Source organism: Euwallacea similis, chromosome 35, assembly GCF_039881205.1.
Source record: "Euwallacea similis isolate ESF13 chromosome 35, ESF131.1, whole genome shotgun sequence".
NCBI lineage: Eukaryota > Metazoa > Arthropoda > Insecta > Coleoptera > Curculionidae > Euwallacea > Euwallacea similis.
The window spans coordinates 1498716-1521442 of record NC_089643.1 but is presented as its reverse complement, the minus strand read 5'-3'; the positions used below and the strand labels follow the sequence as shown (position 1 = coordinate 1521442).

General features: G+C 35.1%; 3 protein-coding genes across 6 annotated transcripts in view; 2 read left to right on the top strand and 1 right to left on the bottom strand.

Moving 5' to 3' along the window:
* LOC136418563 (homologous-pairing protein 2 homolog) overlaps window positions 1-22727 on the top strand; it is a 62873-nt gene that overhangs the window by 36225 nt on the left and 3921 nt on the right. The window lies entirely within an intron of this gene.
* Window positions 198-19589, top strand: LOC136418567 (transmembrane protein 14C). Its single transcript, XM_066404674.1, has 2 exons — window positions 198-315; window positions 19154-19589. The coding sequence occupies exons 1-2, from the start codon at window positions 240-242 to the stop codon at window positions 19402-19404; spliced, it is 327 nt and encodes a 108-aa protein (XP_066260771.1). The 5' UTR covers window positions 198-239; the 3' UTR covers window positions 19405-19589.
* The window catches only part of sona (sol narae), a 29149-nt gene continuing 26637 nt past the window's right edge, over window positions 20216-22727 (bottom strand). For 2 of the 3 annotated variants that reach the window (XM_066404658.1, XM_066404657.1), the window contains exons 13-16: window positions 22091-22195; window positions 21934-22040; window positions 21490-21768; window positions 20216-21260 (exon numbers count right to left, since the gene is read on the bottom strand). In XM_066404658.1, coding sequence (XP_066260755.1) covers window positions 21492-21768; window positions 21934-22040; window positions 22091-22195 — 489 coding nt within the window. In that variant the 3' untranslated portion in view covers window positions 20216-21260; window positions 21490-21491. The remainder of the gene's footprint in view (window positions 21261-21489; window positions 21769-21933; window positions 22041-22090; window positions 22196-22727) is intronic. The other variant, XM_066404659.1, reaches the window with a different exon arrangement.

Sequence of the window (22727 nt, the reverse complement as noted above, 5' to 3'; positions counted from 1 at the left end):
CACAACAAAGTTTTGTCCAGAAATAGAGATCATCACTGTGGCGTAGTTAATGTGGGAGGAGAAATTTCCGAAAACTTTTGTTCGACCCGTTAAAGACTCGCCGCGAGCGCACCGTCGTTATCAAAGTGGCATTCCAACCTCACTTTTCATTGTATTAAAATTTCAATTTTAATCCCGTTTTCCTTTCCGTTCTTGAGGAAGCAGAAATTTTCAAGTTCCCAGTAACTTTTTGGTTAAAAATGCCTGTAGACGCTGTAGGGTATTTCTATGCGGGGGCTGTAGCAGCTGGCGGTATTTTGGGATACACAAAAGCAGGTAAGAGAGTGACTTTTTAAAATAAATGAATATAAAATGAGCATAGAAAGATTAAATGATCAAAAAATAATGTAGAGCGTTCTAGAGCATCATGAATAAGTAGGTAGTAATTGTAAACTGTGAGTGTACACTGATTAAGTTTCAGTTGTAACTAAATAAGACTTTTTAAAAGTTCTCGGGATTGGCCAAAGCACAGATAGTATGACTGGCATATTTTTTATCAGTTCAGTTGATGTGCTCACACATTATCCTGCAAGTTATGACAATATTTAATAAGATTTCTCTATATGAGTTATGCCTATACAGGGTGTTTCATAAACATATGGCAGTACAGTGGTTCTATATAATATGACTGATATATGAAATAAAGTTCATATGAGCATGGCTCTATTTTCCAAGTTGAAGTACTGGGTAATAAAAAATTATACATATATGTACATATTAATAATCAGTTAAAAATTCATCCCTTGAAATAAATACATGTACTTAATTAACACTCTGTATATAATTTATTTTCATTATTTTTTTTAAATTATTTTTATTTGTAATACGAACGTAAGACAGATCTATTAGTTTTACAATGATCTGTTATGTGTTTGCAGACTTTTCATAATGGCTTTGTTTTCTCTGGGTATTGAGTGCCAAATGTATGAAATGTTCTGGTTAATACTTTATTACGTTCACCATAAATCACAAATATATTGAGATAATTTTCATTTGTATAATTTACAAGTGTTGCCACATTTAAATTCTGGCGAGCAGAGCCAACTTAGTAATTCTTGATATTATTTAAAATAAATCAGTTGAATACTGAACATTGAAAGGTGTTTTTTTGAAATTAACTGAAAACAGGTTAAGTTTAGGTATAAACAATTGCATTGAAAGTAGCACTTATTTCTGGTGTTAAATATATATTTGTTGAAAAAATAGTGGGTTTCTATTTAAAAAATGAGTTTTTTACAACTTTTTAATAACAATTTTGGGCTATCTTTTTAAACACCCTATATCAAAATGCATCATTTAACTCACTGATCCAAAGGTAGTAAAGCATTTTGAACAATAGTGCAAAACTTCATTGCAAAATACTTAGCCATTTGCAAACTATTAGAAAATACATTAATGGCTACAACTGCCATTTTTTTTTTGGAAAATTCTAAATATCTCGGAAACTGTAAAATCTAGGTAGAGAATATTATCATGAAAAATGTTCATAATGTTCTTCAAAATCGAAATTTGATATAATATACAGTGTTCCATTTAAAATAAGTGAGTTGGCATTTATTTTTGGTATAACTGGAAGTGATATTTTCATGAAAACATTTTTAATCAATAAGTCACTTCCAGTTTTGTATGATACCTAAATTTTAACTTTTTTCTAGTCATATTTTTCAAGATACGGATAGAGGCCCGTATTCATGGGACACCCTTTATTATTTTGTCAGAATTTGGGTATGTTTCTGGAAAACAAATCATTAATGACATCATAACTCGTTAGTACGACATTAGAAAAATGAACTTCAGGTCGAAATGAAGGTCATCCTGCCCCGTCGAAGACCTATAGTTCAAATTTTTCATATTACCTTCTGGTTCCATAAAATAAGTATAGAAGCGTCAAGTTTAAGATACACTCACACACAATCGCGATCATATGAACAGAAAAAAATCTGGAAGCGTTCATATTACTGAAAGTGTTCATACTAGTGAAGTTAGGGGAATTGTATTATAAATTAATCATACATATATTATACATTATACATTTTATATCTGTGGTAATTTAGGTCAGGTGCTGATTGTGAGTACCTGATTTACTTCCTTACTTGTTCCCTTTTAATTGTTAATAATTAGTTTATTTATAGGTGTATTATTAGGTCGTGTAGTATGAAATGAGTAGAATTGAATTGAAACTTTAGTCATTTTTTTTTCATATGAAATGTTTTTATTGTCAATTGAAATATGCACTACCATTATCAATACACTTCTGCCACTTAACGGGAAGTTCATTGATTCCCCTGCTGTAAAAGCCTGCAGGCCGGGAGTCGATAAACTCTTGGAAGGCAGCTTTGACAGCCTCGTCGGAGTTGAATGTTTTCCCTACCAAGAAGTTATCCAAATTTTGAAAGAAGTGGTAATAGGTGGGTGCTAAGTCGGGTGAATACGGTGGATGACGAAGAATTTTCAATTCCAACTCCTGTAGCTTGGCCAAGGTGACTTGTGCGGTGTGTGGCCGAGCGTTGTCGTGCAACAATAACGGTGCGCTTCGATTGACTAATCTTGGCTGCTTAACCGTCAGTTGCCTCGTCATTTCGGTCAGTTGTCGGCAGTAGACACTAGCCGTAATCGATTCACCAAGTTTCATGAAGCTGTGATGGATGACACCTGCGTTGGACCACCAAACGGACACCATAAGCTTCTTTTGATGAAGATTTTTTTTCGCACAATGTTTTGATGGTTCATCTTGACCCAACCACTGCGACGAACGTCTGGTATTGTCATATAGGATCCATTTCTCATCACAAGTAACAATCCGATTCAAAAATGGATCATTATTATACCGGCACAACAAAGAACAACAAAGAACAAGCTTCGAGACGTCGTTTTTTCTGTATGTCGCTCAACTCACGCGGTACCCACTTGTCCAGCTCTTTCACCTTACCAATTTCAGCCAAATGAGTCAATATTGTTTTTTTGGTTACACTGAATATTAACGATAATTCACTTCCACCACGGCTTTCAGATAATCGTTATCCACTTGAGTTTCAGGTCGTTCACGTGGTTCATTAGTTAGGTCAAAATTGCCAGAACGAAATTTCATGAACCAACGAGATACTGTTTGCTGTGAAGTGACTTCAGTACCAAACACATCATTAATATTGCGAGCCGTCTGAGCTGTTGTGGTTCCACGGTGGAACTCATATTTCATTGTGTCAAACACACGAATTTCACTATTTTGCATGGCTGCACAAAAATTTTTATAAAAATAAAAGTTTTCAATAATTTTGAACACTTTAAACTCTGATCGAAAGAGGAAGAATGTGCCTTTTCCACATAAAAAAGTCAAGTCCAAATATAGATTTAGAGTGAAGTTATTCGCAGTTGAATGTGGCATTTCGAGAATCTACTCATTTCATACTACACGACCTAATATAATCTGGTTGTTGTCATAGATAGGTCTGGCAAATCACCAATTATTATTATTTTTTAGAGTATTTGCGAATAGTTACTTTTTGTCAAATTAGTTTATTTAAGTAGTTGGCAAGATTAAATAAAAACAGTTCTTTACTACATTCGCGATCGTCAACATTCTTTTAACAAAAGGACATATCTAATTCAAAACATTAATTTTAAGTATAGAGTATATCCGGGTTAAGGACTTACCACCCTTGTAAAATCTTTATTTCTTGGCCCATAATCACATTTTTCTTTTGTCAATTAGATATTCAAAATGCACATTTGTCTAGTGGGTACAATGACCCTTCACCTATACTTGTAGCCAACTGCTTGTGTGTTTATGGGATCAAATTTCAAAAAGTACTATTAGGGAATTTTGTTAGGATAAAGATGAAGGCAGATTTTTAATTAAAATAATCTAAAACTCACCTGTACTTATTTTCATTTTTCTGCTACACAAGGTATCCAAGAAGAAAATCAATAAAACTTGTTTTTTGTGTAAAAAAGTTTTAAAATTGACAAAAAAATTTACTTTATCAATAAAACTGATTGGTTGGTTGTTAAAAAAAAAATGTATTACTAGTATTACAGAACTTTGAGCTGTTAAATACTAGAAATGATCTTTTTTACAATAAATTCATGTTAATTTCAATTTAACATAGAATAATAAATTATTAATGGGGAAAAAATAGTTTTTTGGATTAAATATTAGTATTTTCAATTAACCCCCCAAATTCTTTCATACATTATTCAACACGTCGACGATTATTTTTCAATACGTCATTTAGTTGATGTCGAGTTATGGTTCGACAAGCTTCTCTAATGCATGTGCAAAGCTCTTCGCGAGTTCGGGGTCTTGTAGCATAAACTTTATATTTTATTCTTATCCAAAAGGAAAAAGCCCATAGGCATAATATCCGGAGATCGCGGTGGCCAACAAATAAGAGGACTACTTTTTCCGATCTAGCGTTTGAAAAAATTATCAAATAACTAATTTCTCACATTAACCGCATTATAGATGGACGCTGCATTAAGTTGGAAATGTAAACTGTAGCGATATTCAGGAGGAACCTCATCAAGTGCGTCACTAAACTCATTTTGTAGAAATCTCAGAAAATGAGCAGCATTCAAACTCTCGTTGAAAAAAATATGGCTCAATAATCTTTTGATTTATAATATAACAGAAAACGTTTACTCTTGAGGAGTATTGTTCTTTACATTCGATTATCTAATTCGGGTTATGATCACTCCACATTCTACTATTTTGTGCCGACACTACATCTTTAGTCATAAACGTAGCTACATCGGTGTATAATATATTTTTTAAAAAGTTTTTTAAATCTTCTTGGTACAGACTGTAGCCACAAACAGAACTCCATTCTTAGATTTTGATCTCCACTTTCAAGTGTATGAAGAAATTTTGGTTTAAAAGGTTTTTTACTACTTTTTTTAAAACGTTTCCAAATATGGGTTTTAGAAATGTTTAAATTCCTGTTAGCATCTCTCAGACTTAAATGCGGATTAGCATTAAAGTAATCTAAAATTTCTTGGGCTGCTCGAGGCTTGCAATTATACTGCGTGACAAAGAAAGGTAAACACCCATTAAAGATAATTTTATTTTGATAATTTTTTTTGTACGTGTTCAGTACCACATACTTATTCAATGATTACATTTTCAGCAAGATCAGAGAAAGAACTTCATTTTTGTTTCAATAGTGTGTTGAGTATCCACGGTTCCTTATACACTCATTGATACGCCTGGGCTCGGATCTAATAAGATTGTCAATGTCTTCTTGAGGTATCTCATTCCAGGTAATCTGAACTTCATGAGTAAGGGCTGCTAAAGTCTGTGGAGGGTGCTGTAAATTCAACAGTCTGCGGCCAATCATGTCCCAGACATGTTCAATAGGAGATAGATCCGGCGATCGAGGTGGCTAGGGTAAACGGTTGATTTGATGTTGATCCATGAACGTTATTGTTTGCCTAGCAACATGAGGTCTAGCATTGTCTTGCTGGAAAATAGCGTTCGGGATAGTTCGAAAATATGGAATCACATATGGCTCCAACACTTCTTGGATATAGCGTTGGGCAGTCATGTTGCCTCTAATGAAAACTAGGGGTGACCTGCTACCATATGCGATAGCACCCCATACCATAACGCCTACAGTACGGTGGACATGACGCTCTCTGTCAAATTGTGGATCTCGCCTTTCACCCCGTCGCCTTCTCACCCTTGCCCGACCGTCGTTCATCCCCAGACAGAAGCGGGATTCATCACTAAAGATCACCTGAGTCCATTCTTGGTCCCACTGAATCCTCTCTCTACACCATTGTAAGCGGTTAGATCAATGTTCGCGAGTGAGAGGCAGCACCCAATGCGGACGATAGGACAAAAGGCCAAAACTTCGTATTCGGCGATATACTGTACGCATACCAACCCTATTCCCATGTTCTTCAAACCACTGATTTGCAATAGCTCGACTGCTGCTAAATCGGGCTCTAAGAGCCAAAAGTCGCAATCGACGATCTTCGCGCTCTGTGGTTCCTCTGAGTCGCCCAGTGCCTCTGGCTCTGTGTCCACGGCCTTCCTGAGTCCACGCCTGGTAACACCGCACTATGGTTCCTAAGGATCTGTTAGTTCTTCGAGACACTTCTCTGACCGACAGACCTGCTTCGCGCAACCCAACAATTCGCCCCCTCTCAAAGTCACTAAGCTGACGGATCTGTTCAATTCTACGCACTCTAGGCATAATGAGTAAAAATTATGACCGATTGCAACACACTTCACAAAAGTTGCGATGTAAATGTGAACAAAAATGTTTAAACAACATTTTATTTTTTTAAGGAACGACCCATGGAAACTAAAAAAAAATTAACAGATAAACTTGAAATTTTGATCATTTCTTTCTTTTTTTAAGATAAGTCAACATGCAAAAAATTATCAAAATAAAATGATTTTTAATGGGTGTTTACCTTTCTTTGTCACGTAGTATATGTTGCTGGCTCGATAGTTTTACAATTGTCTCACAACGTTCAAAATATCTGTTAATATTTGCAACCGTTACATGACTAATATTGTGCTCTGGATGTTGTTGATTGAATTCTTTTGCTGCTTGACGTATTTCAATTTAACATAAAGAGCCCCTAAAGAGTCTTTCGAAGTTACATGACTTCAAATCTGAATAACTTATTTACTTCAAATGAGACACACTGCTCAAAATAGGTATAGGGAACCTTAATGATGTCTGATACAAAATTAAATTCTAGACTCGAAAATGCTTTAAGGTACAGAGTGTCCCATTTGAAATAAGCAAGTTATTGAAATTGGGTCGTGCAACTTCGGAAGCATGTTCCGGGGATTATGGAAGACATTTTGTCAAATTGAAATGCATCAAGACGTCATTAGGTCCTCTTTGAGCTCCAGAATATTGCCTCCTAAATTCGTAGCGATAAACGCACAATACTGTTTTCTGTGGAATCTTGCAGCTGTCAAAATTTTCAAATTTTTCGGTATAACTTGAAAACGGTAAATTTTAGTCATAAAATATTAGGTGTACAACTTTGCTTCCGCCGTTTTTGAATAGATGTATGTAGCGGTAAGTAATGATCGAAATAAATAACCCCATGTGGGCATGCAGGAGCCTTGGGCACCTGTTAACATAACCTCATAAAAATATTAGTCTATTTGTGTCTTCATCATAAAGTTATTCGCAATTGAAAATGTCAGTGTACGAGCCAAATTCTCGTCATTTGCGGGAGGTTTTACTTTTCTGCTTCAATATGAAGAAATCTGCTGCTGAGGCTCATCGAATGCTCTCAGATACTTATGGGGAAGCCACTATTAGTGAAAGGACATGTCGTGAGTGGTTTCAGCGCTTCAAGAACGGTGATTTTCACGTCGAAGACCAACATAGCGGTGGAAGAAAGAAGGTTTTCCAAGATGCGAACTTGGAAGCATTACTTGACGAAGACTCGTGTCAAAGTCAACAAGAATTGGCACAATCATTGGGAGTGACTCAACAAACAATCTCAAAACGCCTCAAAGACATGGGAATGATTCAGAAGCAAGGATATTGGGTGCCGTACGAGTTGAAACCAAGAGATATTGACAGGCGTCTGTTCGCTTGTGAACAGTTGCTTGCAAGGCAAAGACGGAAGGGATTTCTGCATCGTATTGTGACTGGGGACGAGAAATGGGTTCATTACGATAATCCCAAACGCAAAAAGACTTGGGGATATCCCGGCCATGCTTCCACGTCGACGGCCAAACCGTCTATTCATGGTTCCAAAATCATGCTCTGTATTTGGTGGGATCAACTCGGCGTAATATATTATGAGCTGTTACAACCAACTGAAACAATCACAGGTGCTCTTTATCGAACCCAATTAATGCGTTTGAGCCGAGCATTGAAAAAGAAACGGCTGCAATACAACGAGAGACATGATAAAGTGATTTTGCAGCACGATAATGCTCGACCCCATGTTGCGCAAGTGGTCAAGAAATACTTGGAAACATTGAAATGGGAAGTCCTACCCCACCCGCCATATTCTCCTGACCTAGCTCCTTCTGATTATCACTTGTTTCGATCCATGGCACATGGGCTAGCTGACCAACACTTCCGGTCTTATGAAGAAGTAAGAAATTGGATAGAATCGTGGATCGCTTCAAAAGATGTCCAATTTTTTCAACACGGGATTCGTATGCTGTCCGAAAGATGGGAGAAAGTAGTGGCCAGCGATGGACAATACTTTGGATCCTAAAGGTATAATTAGTTTTTTACAATAAAATCGCGAAATTCGGAAAAAAAACGGCGGAAGCAAAGTTGTACACCTAATATAATACTAAATTTATATATATTTTCCAGAGGTAGATCAGGTCGATAAAGATTTATGTAAATTTTTTCAGATTTTTATATTTGATGGTTGACCAGATACTTCTAATGATTATGTTTAGCTGGTACACCCTGTATATATATATATATATATATATATATATATATATATATAATAAAATTACTAAATTATTTATTATTATCTCAATTTAACAATAATAGTGTTATATATGGTAAATATTACCATTGATTTAGAAATATTGGTTACTCTATCTAGCTGCCTAATGTTAATTTGAGGAAATTCTTCAATTTGGATCAAAATAGGTTCCCCATTGGCTTCTCTCATTGGACGGCCCTACTCATGGAGTTGTTGAAAAGATCCATTTTCCACCAAAGTTTTATGAATTTATTCAAAAAATTTGCGGCTAGTCACTCTTCTCTGCGAGTATCATTAAAATTCGTCAGTATTCCCGCATCGTTTCTCAAGCATTTCCATTACAAAAACCATAAATAAAATAAATATATGCTAATTCTCGATTTGAAAATCGATCCATATTTATTTAGAACTAAAAACTCTCCAAACAGCTTCTTATAACAAATTAATGTACAATAAATACAATTTTTTAACGTTTAATTGTTTATTAAAGCAAATAAAAGCACAGCAACTTCTATAGCCTGTATTAGTCGATACTAAAATTAGAATTTTTCTTTAATGAATGAATTTATTAAACCGTTATCTTCAGCGTTTTTTTCAATATCAAAAACATTTCATATATTGATAATTTAAACCATAATGATTAGGTATCAAATTAGGCATGAAATTTAACTCGAAAACGGTGTACCTTATAGATGTCAATCAAGAATATCTTTTTCATGAAAAGTAGTTTAAGATCAAAATTTCATATTTTGTCTTTATGCTACTGAAAAAACGGTGTTCAAAAAGTTGCAGCAAAATCTTTCTCAGACCTCCCAAAATGCAGGTCTCTGGTTAACATTTTGCAAAATGGGATATATCAACTTCTTCAACGTGTAAAATTACCTTAATACTTCAAATTTGATTATTTTAACTGCTGCCGTTCGCTGTTATTGCAAAAATACCTTTGCCACAGCTCCTTTAAACAGTTGCAGCTTCTCTGGAAGGTATTTCTGGACATATGTTTATAATTTTTATAAACATAAGCATATATTATAATTTTTTTTTCTTATTTTTAACCACATAATCTATATTTTCTTTTTGGTTCACTAATTTTCGAATACTCCGTATAAAAGGATTTTTGAAAGTCTTCAAACATTTAGGATTTTTAGCTTTTCGTATAATTAACGGTTTCACCTTATGAGAACCTAAAGCAATAGTACAGCCTAAAACTGTAATCCGTCGTTGGACGATTTTTAGATTAGGAGCACTTTTTCACCCATAAAGATAAAAGTTTTGTGAAACAATAATTGCCAGTATAGTCCAGTTTCATCTGCGTTATACAGTTAGCGGTGATTTAAACCAAACTCTCGAATGACTTTGAATAATTTTGCTTGGAATGGTTTAGTAAGTTTTGACTGGTTTGAAAATATTTCTCCAGTAATTTTAAAAAATCTCACGCCCAACCGTTCTTTAAAACATTGCAGTCATTCATCTCTAGCCTTAAAATTACCGATATTTATACAGCAACTTAGGCTTAAAGCTTTCTGTTTAATCATTTCTTCGGAAACTAACATATTCCTTTCACGCTGTTGAAGAAACCATCTATAAAGTAATTTCTTCATTTCTGAGAGTTCGGTATTTTTTAAGGGGCACTTTTCACTTGATTTTATTTTTGCTGTTTCCACAATCTCTTTTTAATGGAACAAATTGTAGATTTAGCTATGCCATATTTTTTTGCTAGTGAACTAACGCTCATCTCGTTGTTGATGCCTTAGATGATTTTAGCTTTTTCACAAAGGGAAAAACATTTTGATTTTCCTTTGACTTTCACCATTTTTTGTTTTAATAAACTGTAATTACTAATAAAAGTAATGTAAGAATGTATTTAATAATTTTATTTTTATTACTTAAAAATGCCAGATACATCAAAACGAAAGATGGTCGCCGAATGAACAATACTCTTCCCTTGCTTTTCCTAATTCTCTTCCCATTGTAATTGCCCTAAAGTCCGAAGTGATTCCCCGCATTACAACATTATAAGTAACATAACGATTGACGTACAGAATATCCTAATCGAGGAGCTACGTATACTGGGCGTTGTTCGGAGTTTAATAAGGGGAATTTTTACAATAATATGTGTATGATTAAACATGTTAAAACGAGCATATGATTTTAATTAAATTGTTCACACCAACGAAATTCTGCTTTGTTCACATTATATGTAGAGTAGTCGATGTTTATAAATACAGTGATCATATTACTGAATGGTTTTTAAAAGTGAGTGTTATATTATTATATTATATATTATATTATCGTGATTGTGCCGTATTTAAATAGGTAACACAGTTTATTACACTCCTCGCCAGAAAGATAGCCCAGGTGTGCTATCTTTAATTTTTCACCAACGCATGTAAAGTTTTGAATTTGCGACGAATAATATCAAACCTTATCAGCTCAGAATATGCGGTTCGTTGAGAATAGTTAAAAATATTAAAAGATGTAGCGGGCAAAAAAATTTCGTTTTAATTTGAAGTACGAAATGATAGCACATTCCGTTAATACATTTCGAAATTCCTCAGTATTTCATTATCTGCCAACGAGTAACGAATACATTGTGATATTGTATAAATTTATAAGTATGGGACGCGGAAAAAAATTAAACGAGTCGGAAAAGAAGCAAATATTTGAATTAAAACAACAAAATTTATCAGTATCGAAAATATCGAAAGTAATAAAACGAAGTCGTAAAGTAATACTTAATTTTTTTTTAAATGTTGAAGACTATGGGAAAAAGAAAAGTATTGGTCGGCCGTCATCGTTATCTGATTGTGATAAACGAGCAATTTTGCGTGTAGCTTCTAACTCGCAATTAACAACGAAGCAAATAATGGTAAAGTCTGGTGTTAGTGCTAGTGTTTCAAGTGTTCGTCGAGTTCTACTATCCTGCAAAAACATTAAGAGACTAAAATTGAAAAAAAAACCTCCATTGACAACGAAACACAAAGCAGAACGTTTAAGCTTTGCGAAAGAGAGAGTGCATTGGAAAAAAAATGGAGGAGAATACTATTTTCGGACGAAAAAAAATTTAATCTCGATGGTCCTGATGGGTTCCAATACTATTTCCATGACTTCAGAAAAGAGACGTTGTCAGCAATTCGACGACAAGTGGGAGGAGGCAGTGTAATGGTTTGGGCTGGTATCGGTTATTTCGGCAAGACAAGTATCAAATTCATTAATGGGAGAATGAATAGTGTCTAATACATAAATTTAATAAAAGAACAAATAAATAATCATGCAGAACGCATTTCTGGACCTGATTACATCTTTCAACAGGATAATGCAGCTATACATACATCAAAATTGGTTCAATCATATTTTAAGGAAAATAATATTTCTGTTTTACCGTGGCCTGCACGCTCCCCGGACCTTAATATAATTGAAAATTGTTGGGCAGAACTTGCCCGTGGCGTGTACAGCAATGGAAAGCAATATCAAAACATATTAGGTCGTGTAATATGAAATGAGTAGATTCTCGAAATACCACATTCAACTGCGAATAACTTCACTCTAAATCTATATTTGGACTTGACTTTTTTATGTGGAAAAGGCACATTCTTCCTCTTTCGATCAGAGTTTAAAGTGTTAAAAATTATTGAAAACTTTTATTTTTCTAAAAATTTTTGTGCAGCCATGCAAAATAGTGAAATTCGTGTGTTAATGAAATATGAGTTCCACCGTGGAACCACAACAGCTCAGACGGCTCGCAATATTAATGATGTGTTTGGTACTGAAGTCACTTCACAGCAAACAGTATCTCGTTGGTTCATGAAATTTCGTTCTGGCAACTTTGACCTGAACTAACCTGAACAAATGAACCACGTGGACGACCTGAAACTCAAGTGGATAACGATTATCTGAAAGTGTGGAAGCGTGGTGGAAGCGAATCCACGTCAAAGTGCAAGCGAATTATCGTTAATATTCAGTGTAACCAAAAAAACAATATTGACTCATTTGGCTGAAATTAGCTGAAATAAGGTGAAAAAGCTGGACAAGTGGGTACCGCATGAGTTGAGCGACATACAGAAAGAACGACGTCTCGAAGCTTGTTCTTTGTTGTGCCGGTATAATAACGATCCATTTTTCAATCGGATTGTTACTTGTGATGAGAAATGGATCCTATATGACAATACCAGACCAGAGTTCATCGCAGTGGTTGGATCAAGATGAACCACCAAAACATTGTGCGAAAAAAAATCTTCATCAAAAGAAGCTTATGGTGTCCGTTTGGTGGTCCAACGCAGGTGTCATCCATCACAGCTTCATGAAACCTGGTGAATCGATTACGGCTGATGTCTACTGCCGACAACTGACCGAAATGATGAGGCAACTGACGGTTAAGCAGCCAAGATTAGTCAATCGAAGCGTACCGCTATTGTTGCACGACAACGCTCGGCCACACACCGCACAAGTCACTTTGGCCAAGCTACAGGAGTTGGAATTGGAAACTCTTCGTCATCCACCGTATTCACCCGACTTAGCATCCACTGATTACCACTTCTTTCAAAATTTGGATAACTTCTTGGTAGGGAAAACATTCAATTCCGACGAGGCTGTCAAAGCTGCCTTCCAAGAGTTTATCGACTCCCGGCCTGCAGGCTTTTACAGCAGGGGAATCAATGAACTTCCCGTTAAATGGCAGAAGTGTATTGATAATGGTGGTGCATATTTCGATTGACAATAAAAACATTTCATATGAAAAAAAAATTACTAAAGTTTCAATTCAATTCTACTCATTTCATACTACACGACCTAATACAAGAACTAAAAAATGCGATTTTACGTGAATGGGATACGTTAAATCAAAATTATATCCAAAAATTATATAAATCGGTACCAAATCGTATGATAGAAGTTATAGAAAGCAAAGGGGGATGTACACATTATTAAAGAATTATTATATATACATATATATATATATTAAATTATTATTAATTAAGATTTATGTTGATTACTACATATTATCTTGTAGATGTGCTATCATTTCGTACTTCAAATTAAAACGAAATTTTTTTGCCCGCTACATCTTTTAATATTTTTAACTATTCTCAACGAACCGCATATTCTGAGCTGATAAGGTTTGATATTATTCGTCGCAAATTCAAAACTTTACATGCGTTGGTGAAAAATTAAAGATAGCACACCTGGGCTATCTTTCTGGCGAGGAGTGTATGACTGTAAAGTTATATTCATCCATTGGGAGAATTTCAATGTTATTTTTTTTACACGAAAAAATAAGCGCGTTTTATAATATTGTCATAAAAATTATAAAGTGTACAAATAAGTTTCCGCTGTTTGACAAAGCATGGCCCCACCAGAAGATTATCTTGAAATTGTCAGATGTAAAACGTACTATCGCAAGTTTGGTCACTCCTTATCCTCCTTGGACTCCTTATAAGCATCTCATAATAGGTTGTTCGATAATTAATGTCGTTTTATTCTCATAGATGGCTTAATTTATACATATCGAGTAGTAGTGATCTCGTCACTTATAGTATTATATGCCATTTTAAAGGTTATGTTTTAGACTTTTTTCGATCGAAAATTGAACGTGATTAGTAAACAAAAAGTTGTTTAAAATTTAAGTTGAAGATGGACAATCACCTCACCAAACGCATTAACATATACGATTCTTTGCTGAATCGTAACCAAAACGACCCATTTCTAAAAAGAGTCATAACGGGTGATGAAAAATGGATTGTCTACGATAATGTAGTCCGAAAACGATCATGGACCAAACAAGATGAACCTGCACAATTGATGTCCAAAGCCAATATTCATCAAAAGAAGATTATGCTATCTGTGTGGTGGGACTACAAGGGTATTCTTTATTTTGAACTGCTTCCTAGAAACCAAACTATTGATTCGAATGTTTACTGTCTTCCGCTATCGAAATTGAACGAAGAAATCAAAAGAAAACGTCCTGAACTCGCCAATCGCAAAGGGGTACTATTCCATCTTGATAACGCTATACCCCATACGTCTTTAATAACGCGTTAAAAATTATTGGAACTAAATTGGAAACTGATACCTCATCCACCATATAGCCCTGACTTGGCGCCATCAGATTATTATTTGTTTCGTTCTCTTCAAAATCATTTGAATGGTAAAAATTTCGATTCTGATCAAGCCGTTAAAAATGAGTTAAATCAATTTTGTACTTCTAAAAATCAAGACTTTTTCGAACGCGGAATTTTCCAACTTGCCGAAAGATGGCAAAAAATCATCCAACAAGATGGCCACTACATCGTTGATTAATATTTATTATTAATATAAATATATTCACTTTGAGAAAACATAAAAAATACGACATTAATTATCGAACAACCCAATAATTTGTTTTGTTCAATGATGTGAAGTTTTGCGCCGAATAAGCGTCATTTGCGGGAACTTTTAATTGACTTCTTTAATTTGAAGAAATCTGTAGCTGAGGCGCATCGATTGCTTGTAGGAGCATATGGTGAAGCTGCTTTAAGGGAGAGAAGTTGTCGCGAATGGTTTCACAAATTTCAAAACGGTGAATTTCACGTGGAAGACCTAAAGTGTACGAAGATATGGAATTGGAAGTATTATTAGAGGAAAATTTATCTCAAACGCAAAAAGAACTTGCACTTACATTAGAAGTGAGTCAACAAGCAATTTCGCATCGTTTAAAAATGTTGGGAATTGGATTCCTTATGAATTAAAGCCGAGAGACGTTGAACGTCGATTTTGCATGAGTGAATTGGTTCTTGCCAGGCATAAAAAAAGGTTTTTTTACATCGAGTAGTCACTGGCGATGAAAAATGGATCCATTACGATAACCCGAAGAAGAGAAAATCATGGGGACCACCTGGCCATGCTTCAACATCGACAGCCAAACCAAATATTCATGGAAAAAAACCCATGTTGTGTATTTGGTGGAATCAGCTTGGTGTCATATATTATTAGTTGCTCTAACCGAACACAACCATTACTGGAACACTCTACCGAACACAATTAATGAGATTGAGCCGAGCACTCAAGGAAAAACGCGCCCATTACTACTCTAGACACGACAAAATTATTCTCCTACACGATAATGCTCGTCTGAGTGTTGCGGTGCCGATCAAAACCTATTTGGAAACACTTAATTGAGAAGTCCTTCCCCACCCGTCATATTCACCAGACTTTGTCCCATCCGACTATCACTTATTCCAATCGATGGCACATGCTCTGTCTGAGCAGCGCTTTACAAGATATGAAGATACCGAAAATTGGGTCAACTCATGGATAGCCTCAAAAGATGAAGAGTTCTTCCGACGTGGTATTCGAATGCTGCCAGAGAGATGGGAAAAAGTAGTGGCTAGCGATGGACAATACTTTAAATAAAACATAATGCACCGTTCTATCACAATAAATTCCTAATTTTTGATACGGTGGAAACGGTGGAAACTTATTTGTACTCCTTATATTACTAATTTATTGCTTGCACCTAGTCCTGGAGAGTCACCGTAGTTTTCACATTCAATTAGGGAATTGCAGCTCGACCGTCGTTTTTACCTTGGTCCAAAGGTGTGAAACGATTCGTAAATGTTTCATGACATCACGGCGTGTGTCATCATGGCGTTTCAAAGCCACCTTCGTTAAAAATGTCAAAATAATTGATCGTTTAGAGACGGTACTCGCAACAGCATTTATTGGTTAAATACTATGAGATCGATTAAATTTCGTATCTAGCCAGCTGTAGGATTTTATACAAGAGAAATAGAAAATAAAAAGTAGGTCGTAGTTTGATCATATGCTTCAAAATGATGTTAAAATTAATTTTTGATAAATGAGCCGAGTGAGGTTATGTTGTTTTTTTTTTCACTTTTATCGACATACGTTCTTTTCTTCAACAAACTTCATAGCTCACTAGATATGAAATTTAAACGATTTCTTTGTATAGAAGATTAGGAATGGGAACATGATCTATCGTTCTAAAAGAAAATTTTCAGCACATTTATTACTAACAGAGAGTTCTATTTAAATAATCGCACTTTTATACAGGGTGTTTCCTAACTACGTGTAAAAAATTTAAAGGCGTAATCCTCGACTGATTTTGAGTCAAAAAAGTTTAATAAACATATGTCTGCAAATGCCTTGTTTCCAAGATACAGGGTGTTGACTGAAAGCCGTTGAAAAAGGTTTTAAAGGTTTCTAAAGGTTTGGTGGTATTTACTAATTTGTTTATTGTTTTTTTTTTTTGCTACTTCCACTACTATAAACAAGATAGTCAGTGTTATTTTGGTGTTTTACTCTCTAAAGTGAAAGAATTTAGTTCTGTGTCCCAAAAATCAGATTATACCTCAGTTTTGAAAATTTTTCAAATGCTTAATTACACTAATCAAGAAATGGCCAATATGGTTTTTGTTTACGGCCTTGCTGATGGTAAGTGTTTGGCAGCGAGGCGCATTTACATGGAAAGGTTTCCAAACCACCAAGCTCCCAACCACCAAACATTTAGAAACCTTTAAAACCTTTTTCAACGGCTTTCAGTCAACACCCTGTATCTTGGAAACAAGGCATTTGCGGACATATGTTTATTAAACTTTTTTGACTCAAAATCAGTCGAGGATTACGCCTTTAAATTTTTTACATGTAGTTAGGAAACACCCTGTATAGGATAAATATAGGAATTATTAAGCAGAAATGATCAAAGGGAAATAGCGAACCTAAAAATAAAATAATATACAGTATGCTTCCGAAATAATGAAACATATTACTTGCGACAAAAACTAAGTAATGGATGCTATACACTAAAAAATTAAAGTGATTCGGCCAAACTTACCCCATACAAAAGTTGCTTGTTTTCACACTACAAGATATCAAAGTAATGTTTAAAATTTTGTATATTGGGAATAAATGTAATAGTTTTTCTTTACAGATTTCAAATTGCTTTTAGAGGGGGTTTTGGGTAATCTAAGATCCAGATTTGTCGGTTAGAGCAATAAACATCACCTCAAAGATTTCGGATTTTTCCTGAAAAATATCAAATTAGCGGGAGGTAGCCAATTTTTACTACTTTTCACCTATATTTTCAGAACCCAAAAAGCATTTGCGTTAAAAATATAAATCAAATTGATCGCTTTGGCAGGCTCTGTCAGTCTGCACTGGGCGGGTCGCTGTGTTTCTTTTAGTTTCCGAGATATGGACTAACATCAAATATTCTAAATTGCAAGAGGTATGAAAAATCCGAAAAACCGTATACGCCCCGTATATTTTTATGATAGTTAAAACCCTAGGGAAACATAGCAGTAACACTTTAGGAGTTTTATGTAATTTGAAAAGTACGCATTTAATCGAGTAAAAACTGGGGTGTACTAAATGCAATTTTAAAAAAGTCAATTGGATGAAATAAATTATAAATTAAGAGGATAATACAGAGTGCTGTAAAGGGTCTCTATGATTTGAGGGATTATGTGTAGAGTAACCTTCACTAAAGCAAATTATTGACATGTCAATAGTTTACCTCAAATTATTTTCCGCTATCATTTATTCACTGTTTGCCCGAGAGTTTAGCAAAAAATCAACGTTATTCTCAGTTAGTTTTAACTGAAAATAGTGCGTTATTCTGTCTCTACTTATGTAGCCCCACGTAGTTCTAAATAAAATTAAAAAAGAAAAAAAAAACAGATTGTTATAGAACTATCTTGAATAACACATTTGTATTACAACATAGTGATAAAACTTAATTTTTTTTACTTGTGTCACTGATCTAAATTCGAGCCACTGGACTTTTCACTTATAAATCGGAAATTGCAGCTCGACCAATATTTTTAGCGTGCCCAAAGATCTTCGATACAACACGCAAATGATTCACAATTATTTGTTTGCGGCCGCACATGGCTTTCTAGTCATCTTCGGCAAAAATACCAAAATAATTTCCTACATAAATATTTAGACACCATACACAAAACAGCATATATCAGTTAAATATGATAGTTTGTAGGTATATAGAAACGATCCTCGTGTTTTTTATGGTTACCACGATCCCCATGATCGAGCTCCAGAAACGAACATACTGTATATTTGAACTGTGGAAACTTTAAATGATCGCGTTCGCCTTAAACCAGAAATTTCAAGCGCGATTGTACTATTACATGATGTACATTTACCCTCTGGTCACTGAATTTGGCTTCCAACAAAAGATTACAAATGCGCGGGTTTGCTTAATTGAAAATATCTTCCAAACCGTTAGAAATTGAGTTTTTCACAGAACACCTTTTTAATGTGAAAGAACTAAGAGCGCTAGAATTCATAAAAAAAAGTATCTAAATTATCAGTATTGGTACTGAAAAGAAAACCGCTGACATGCTATACTTCACTTGTATCAATGTTTCTGAAACACCCTGTAAACTGCACTTCCTTTGTATAATTTTCTCAGTTTTGGAATAAAAAATTAAAAAGTATGTGTGACTCTGTTGCTCTTGATTTTGCCTTTAATGGTGCAATTCCAAGAAATAAGGGATATACATAAGTAGGAATCTGGCCCTAAGATGGGAAGGAAAATATTTGTCATATACTACAGGGGCAAGATATCAAATTTCCAAGGATATATTATGCATTTTTTGAAATATATTTTTTCTTCAATTTAAATACATCAAAGCACCATTTTTTTTATAGATAAATATAAATTTTCTAGGTTCTGTGCCTTCGCTGGCGGCCGGCTTAATTTTCGGTACAGCATTAGCAATTGGGGCCTACCAGACAAGTGCAAACCCTTCACAGTATGGGCTCCAACTGGGGGCCAGTTCAATTTTAGCAGGAGTAATGGGCTATCGATTTTACCAGTCCAGAAAAATTATGCCCGCAGGAGTAGTTTGCCTGTTATCATTAGGAATTATTGCCCGGATTGGGTTAAGGGCTTTGAGTACTGGGGCCACTAGAACTTAGAAATTTAAAGTTTAAATAGCAGATTTTATCTGTAGGTTAAGATTTACTTGAGGGGTTTTTTGCATCACAGGTTTGTGCATTTTTATAATTATTATAAATGTGTTGTATATTATCGGGTTTATTACATATTATTCCCTTTTTAATGGTCTTCTGTAAATTAATGCTATTGTTTTGAAAACATTAATATGTTCGTTTTATTTCCAATACAAAATCAGTATTGCTTTCCATTGATGTGGCTGAATCTTGGGCGCGCTCCATTTTTCCCAAGTACTTTGGTACCTAATCTATCAGTCCATGGGCGTAGCGGTAGTTCTCAAAAATAACTATGTTTTGAATCCCAAAAAAGGCAATGGTTCATGACACTAATCACCCAAAACTATTAACGTTTTCCAATGACCCAGTTTAATCTCTGATGCTTCATTTTTCTCCAAGTACTTTAATACCGAATATATCAGTCCATGGGCCTAGAGGTGGTTCTCTCCAGAATTATTTTTTCAACTTAAAAAGGAGAATGAGTCATGACACTAATCGTTGAAAACTACCAACGTTTTTCAGCGAGGCAGCTTAATTTTGTATATTTCATTTTTCTTCAAGTATTATAGTTTAGTACCTAGTCTGTCAGTCCACGAGCGTAGAGGTGGTTCCTTTAACAATTTCTGTTTCCTTTTTTTTTTAGATATTTCCTGATGAAACCAATAGGTAGAAACTTGTATATGCAATCCAAATCAACGATCTTCTCAATTAGTGTTTCTACTTCTATAATTTTTGGGTTTTCTTAACTTTTCAGGAACTGAACGTACAGAAAAACACCTTTTTTAAATTCATTACTCTCCGTTTATTTGCAGCGATAACTCACAACTTTGTAAGTAATTTTATTTTTGTTGAAAATTCAAAAACTTGCCGCGTTGCAGAATTATTATCGTACGCCCTCTTATTTACCATATTTAAGATTCTAACATAAATAATAACGCTTAATATTTAGCTTAAGGATAATAATTATTGTAATTATTGCATACGGGGCCGTCTGACTCTTTGCGTTTCGTTGAACTAATACAAAAAGCGGCGGGGAAGTCCGTGTTTTAGTGCTAAAAATTCGGTCTAAAAAAATAAATAGCTATTTTGATGCAACCAGCTAGGAAATGCTTTATTTTATGTAACTTTCATGAACCACGATAACAGTTTGATTTTTATTGTTTTCTAGTTTTAATACTATATATGAACAAACAAAAATAGGTCAGTTTGGGTCACTCGACACATTTCGTAACTGGTAGCATAAGTGAAATCATTGTGTAACTGTTACAAAAAGAAGTTTGATTTTTCTTAATCGGAAAAAAATTGTGTTTGAAAATTGTTCTATTTCTCGAGAAGGTTTCTTTCGGAAAAACCCTGCATTTCCAGGTCAATGTTATACAAAAATGTGGCAGTTTGTGGCATATTCGTTAGGAAGTGTTCTTTTTATTTTTTTTCCGCTCTCTAAGGTGCTCCAGTCTATCACCCACTGACGCTAGAATGGCTCGTCTCGCATGTCTGCTATTTTTATTTATGGTTATTGTCGGTACTTCGAGTACTATTTCGTCGAACTGTATCGAACAAAATCCGTCATTTGTTCAACAAACTCAATTTGATTTTTTTTTTATAACAATTACATTTACTTCGCACTCGTCGATTATGGGCAGTTGTTCCTTTCTAAACAAGAAAAGTCTTTAAAGTCTTAAGTACTAAGAAAAATCACAATCACTCAACGTCCATCAATGGGGACGCCGCTGGTCGAGGTACGGTCTTCTTTCGGCTTAAAGTCTTCGTTTGAAATATTTTCAGTGGGGTTAATTGTTTTTTTTTTGTTCATTTGGCTTCAGCTAAAAAATCACAAAAATACGTATATTAGATAAAAGCAATTCAGGTAAAAACATGAAAGAAACGTGAACGAAGAAGTGAGAAGGAGTATTAAATAAGGTAAATCTGCGGTCTTGCAATGAAAATTGTAAAGGGCGAATACACCATAACCAGCAAGAAAAGGGGGCAGAATCATTAATGGAGAAGAGAACTGGCGACGATGATCTGATGTTTCCCCTCTGCCGCTCTTACCATCAATACGACCGCTTCAAATAATTATTATTCAAATTGTTATCGCCTGATCCAAAACTGTCGTAGGGACTCTCCGTCGACTTCCTGACACCGAAATTCCGAAAATCGTACGGGCTTCTGGTGGTTTTGCTTAAAAAGGCGTAATAGCTGGCCAGATTGGAGCTGGGAATGGAGGAGGCGGTATTTGGGGATGGAGTAGAGGTTGAAAGGGACCACAAGAAGTTTAATGTTTTTTTAGTGGTGCTTGTGGTGGGAGCGGGGGTTTTACCGTCTTCGGTCCTATAGACGCACAAATGTAAACAAGACACAGCATGAGGTAACGCACTCGCAAAGTTTAAGTTTAAAGTTTTCAGCATTTACAGAAACTTTCGCGTAAACGTTAAAAATTCCAAACTTTAAACTTTTTTCACAAAAAAATAAATTTACTTTATAATTAATACTTACAAAGGACCCGCGGGCTGACCGTTGGGCCTCACGTACGAGGGCGCGTTCTGCGAATAATCTGGAATGATGTTTTCGTGCTCCGTTACGCAACGCCCGTTCAAGCAGTACTGAAACATTTTGGATAAGACCGCTAAGGAGACATTTAGGAAATTATTACTTGTCCGTCCCCGCATGTGCTGCCCTCTGCGGCCGGTCTGTAAGCGACGCAGTAGCCGCTCCCTGAGTCGAAACAGAACAGCTGGGCACAGACTCTCTCGTCTTTCTGTCATGACGTCAGATTCGTGATTATCAAGTGCGCATGCCGGAATAGAGTTTGGCAAGTCAATTGACAGATTCGGAACAAGCATTTAAACTTTTTGTTAATTCAAAAAGCCGAAGTTTCGACCATACACTTGGTCTTCCTTAGTGCTAAAACACATTTAAAGGAGCAATTCACCACCCAAAAAGATGACCATAATGTGTACAGTGCAATTTAAAACATTTTTCAACAGACTTAAAAACAATAATTTTATTTTGATTCAATTATTTATTTTTCTGGATAAGATAGTTGAGGCATGAAACAGGTTACTGGATGGTTAGCAAATTACTAGTAATTCGTAACAGTCCTGATGATTTTGGTTTTTCTTAAGTTGTTAAGTTTTTTTAGGCAAAATATTTGAAAACAATTCTTTTTTCAAAAAGAAAGAAAATTCATTGTTTTCAAATATATTTTTAAAATTGTTTGCCTATCAACTGCTTCTATTTATGAGTTTTAGCCCTGAGGATGACCAGATATATGGTCGAAACCTCGGCTA

What these genes read in the sequence shown, in the direction of transcription:
- LOC136418567 (XM_066404674.1), top strand. Translation starts at nt 240, where the DNA reads ATGCCTGTAGACGCTGTAGGGTATTTCTATGCGGGGGCTGTAGCAGCT. An exon ending in TTTGGGATACACAAAAGCAG is followed by an intron (nt 316 to 19,153) that starts GTAAGAGAGTGA and finishes TAAATTTTCTAG; the next exon opens with GTTCTGTGCCTTCGCTGGCG.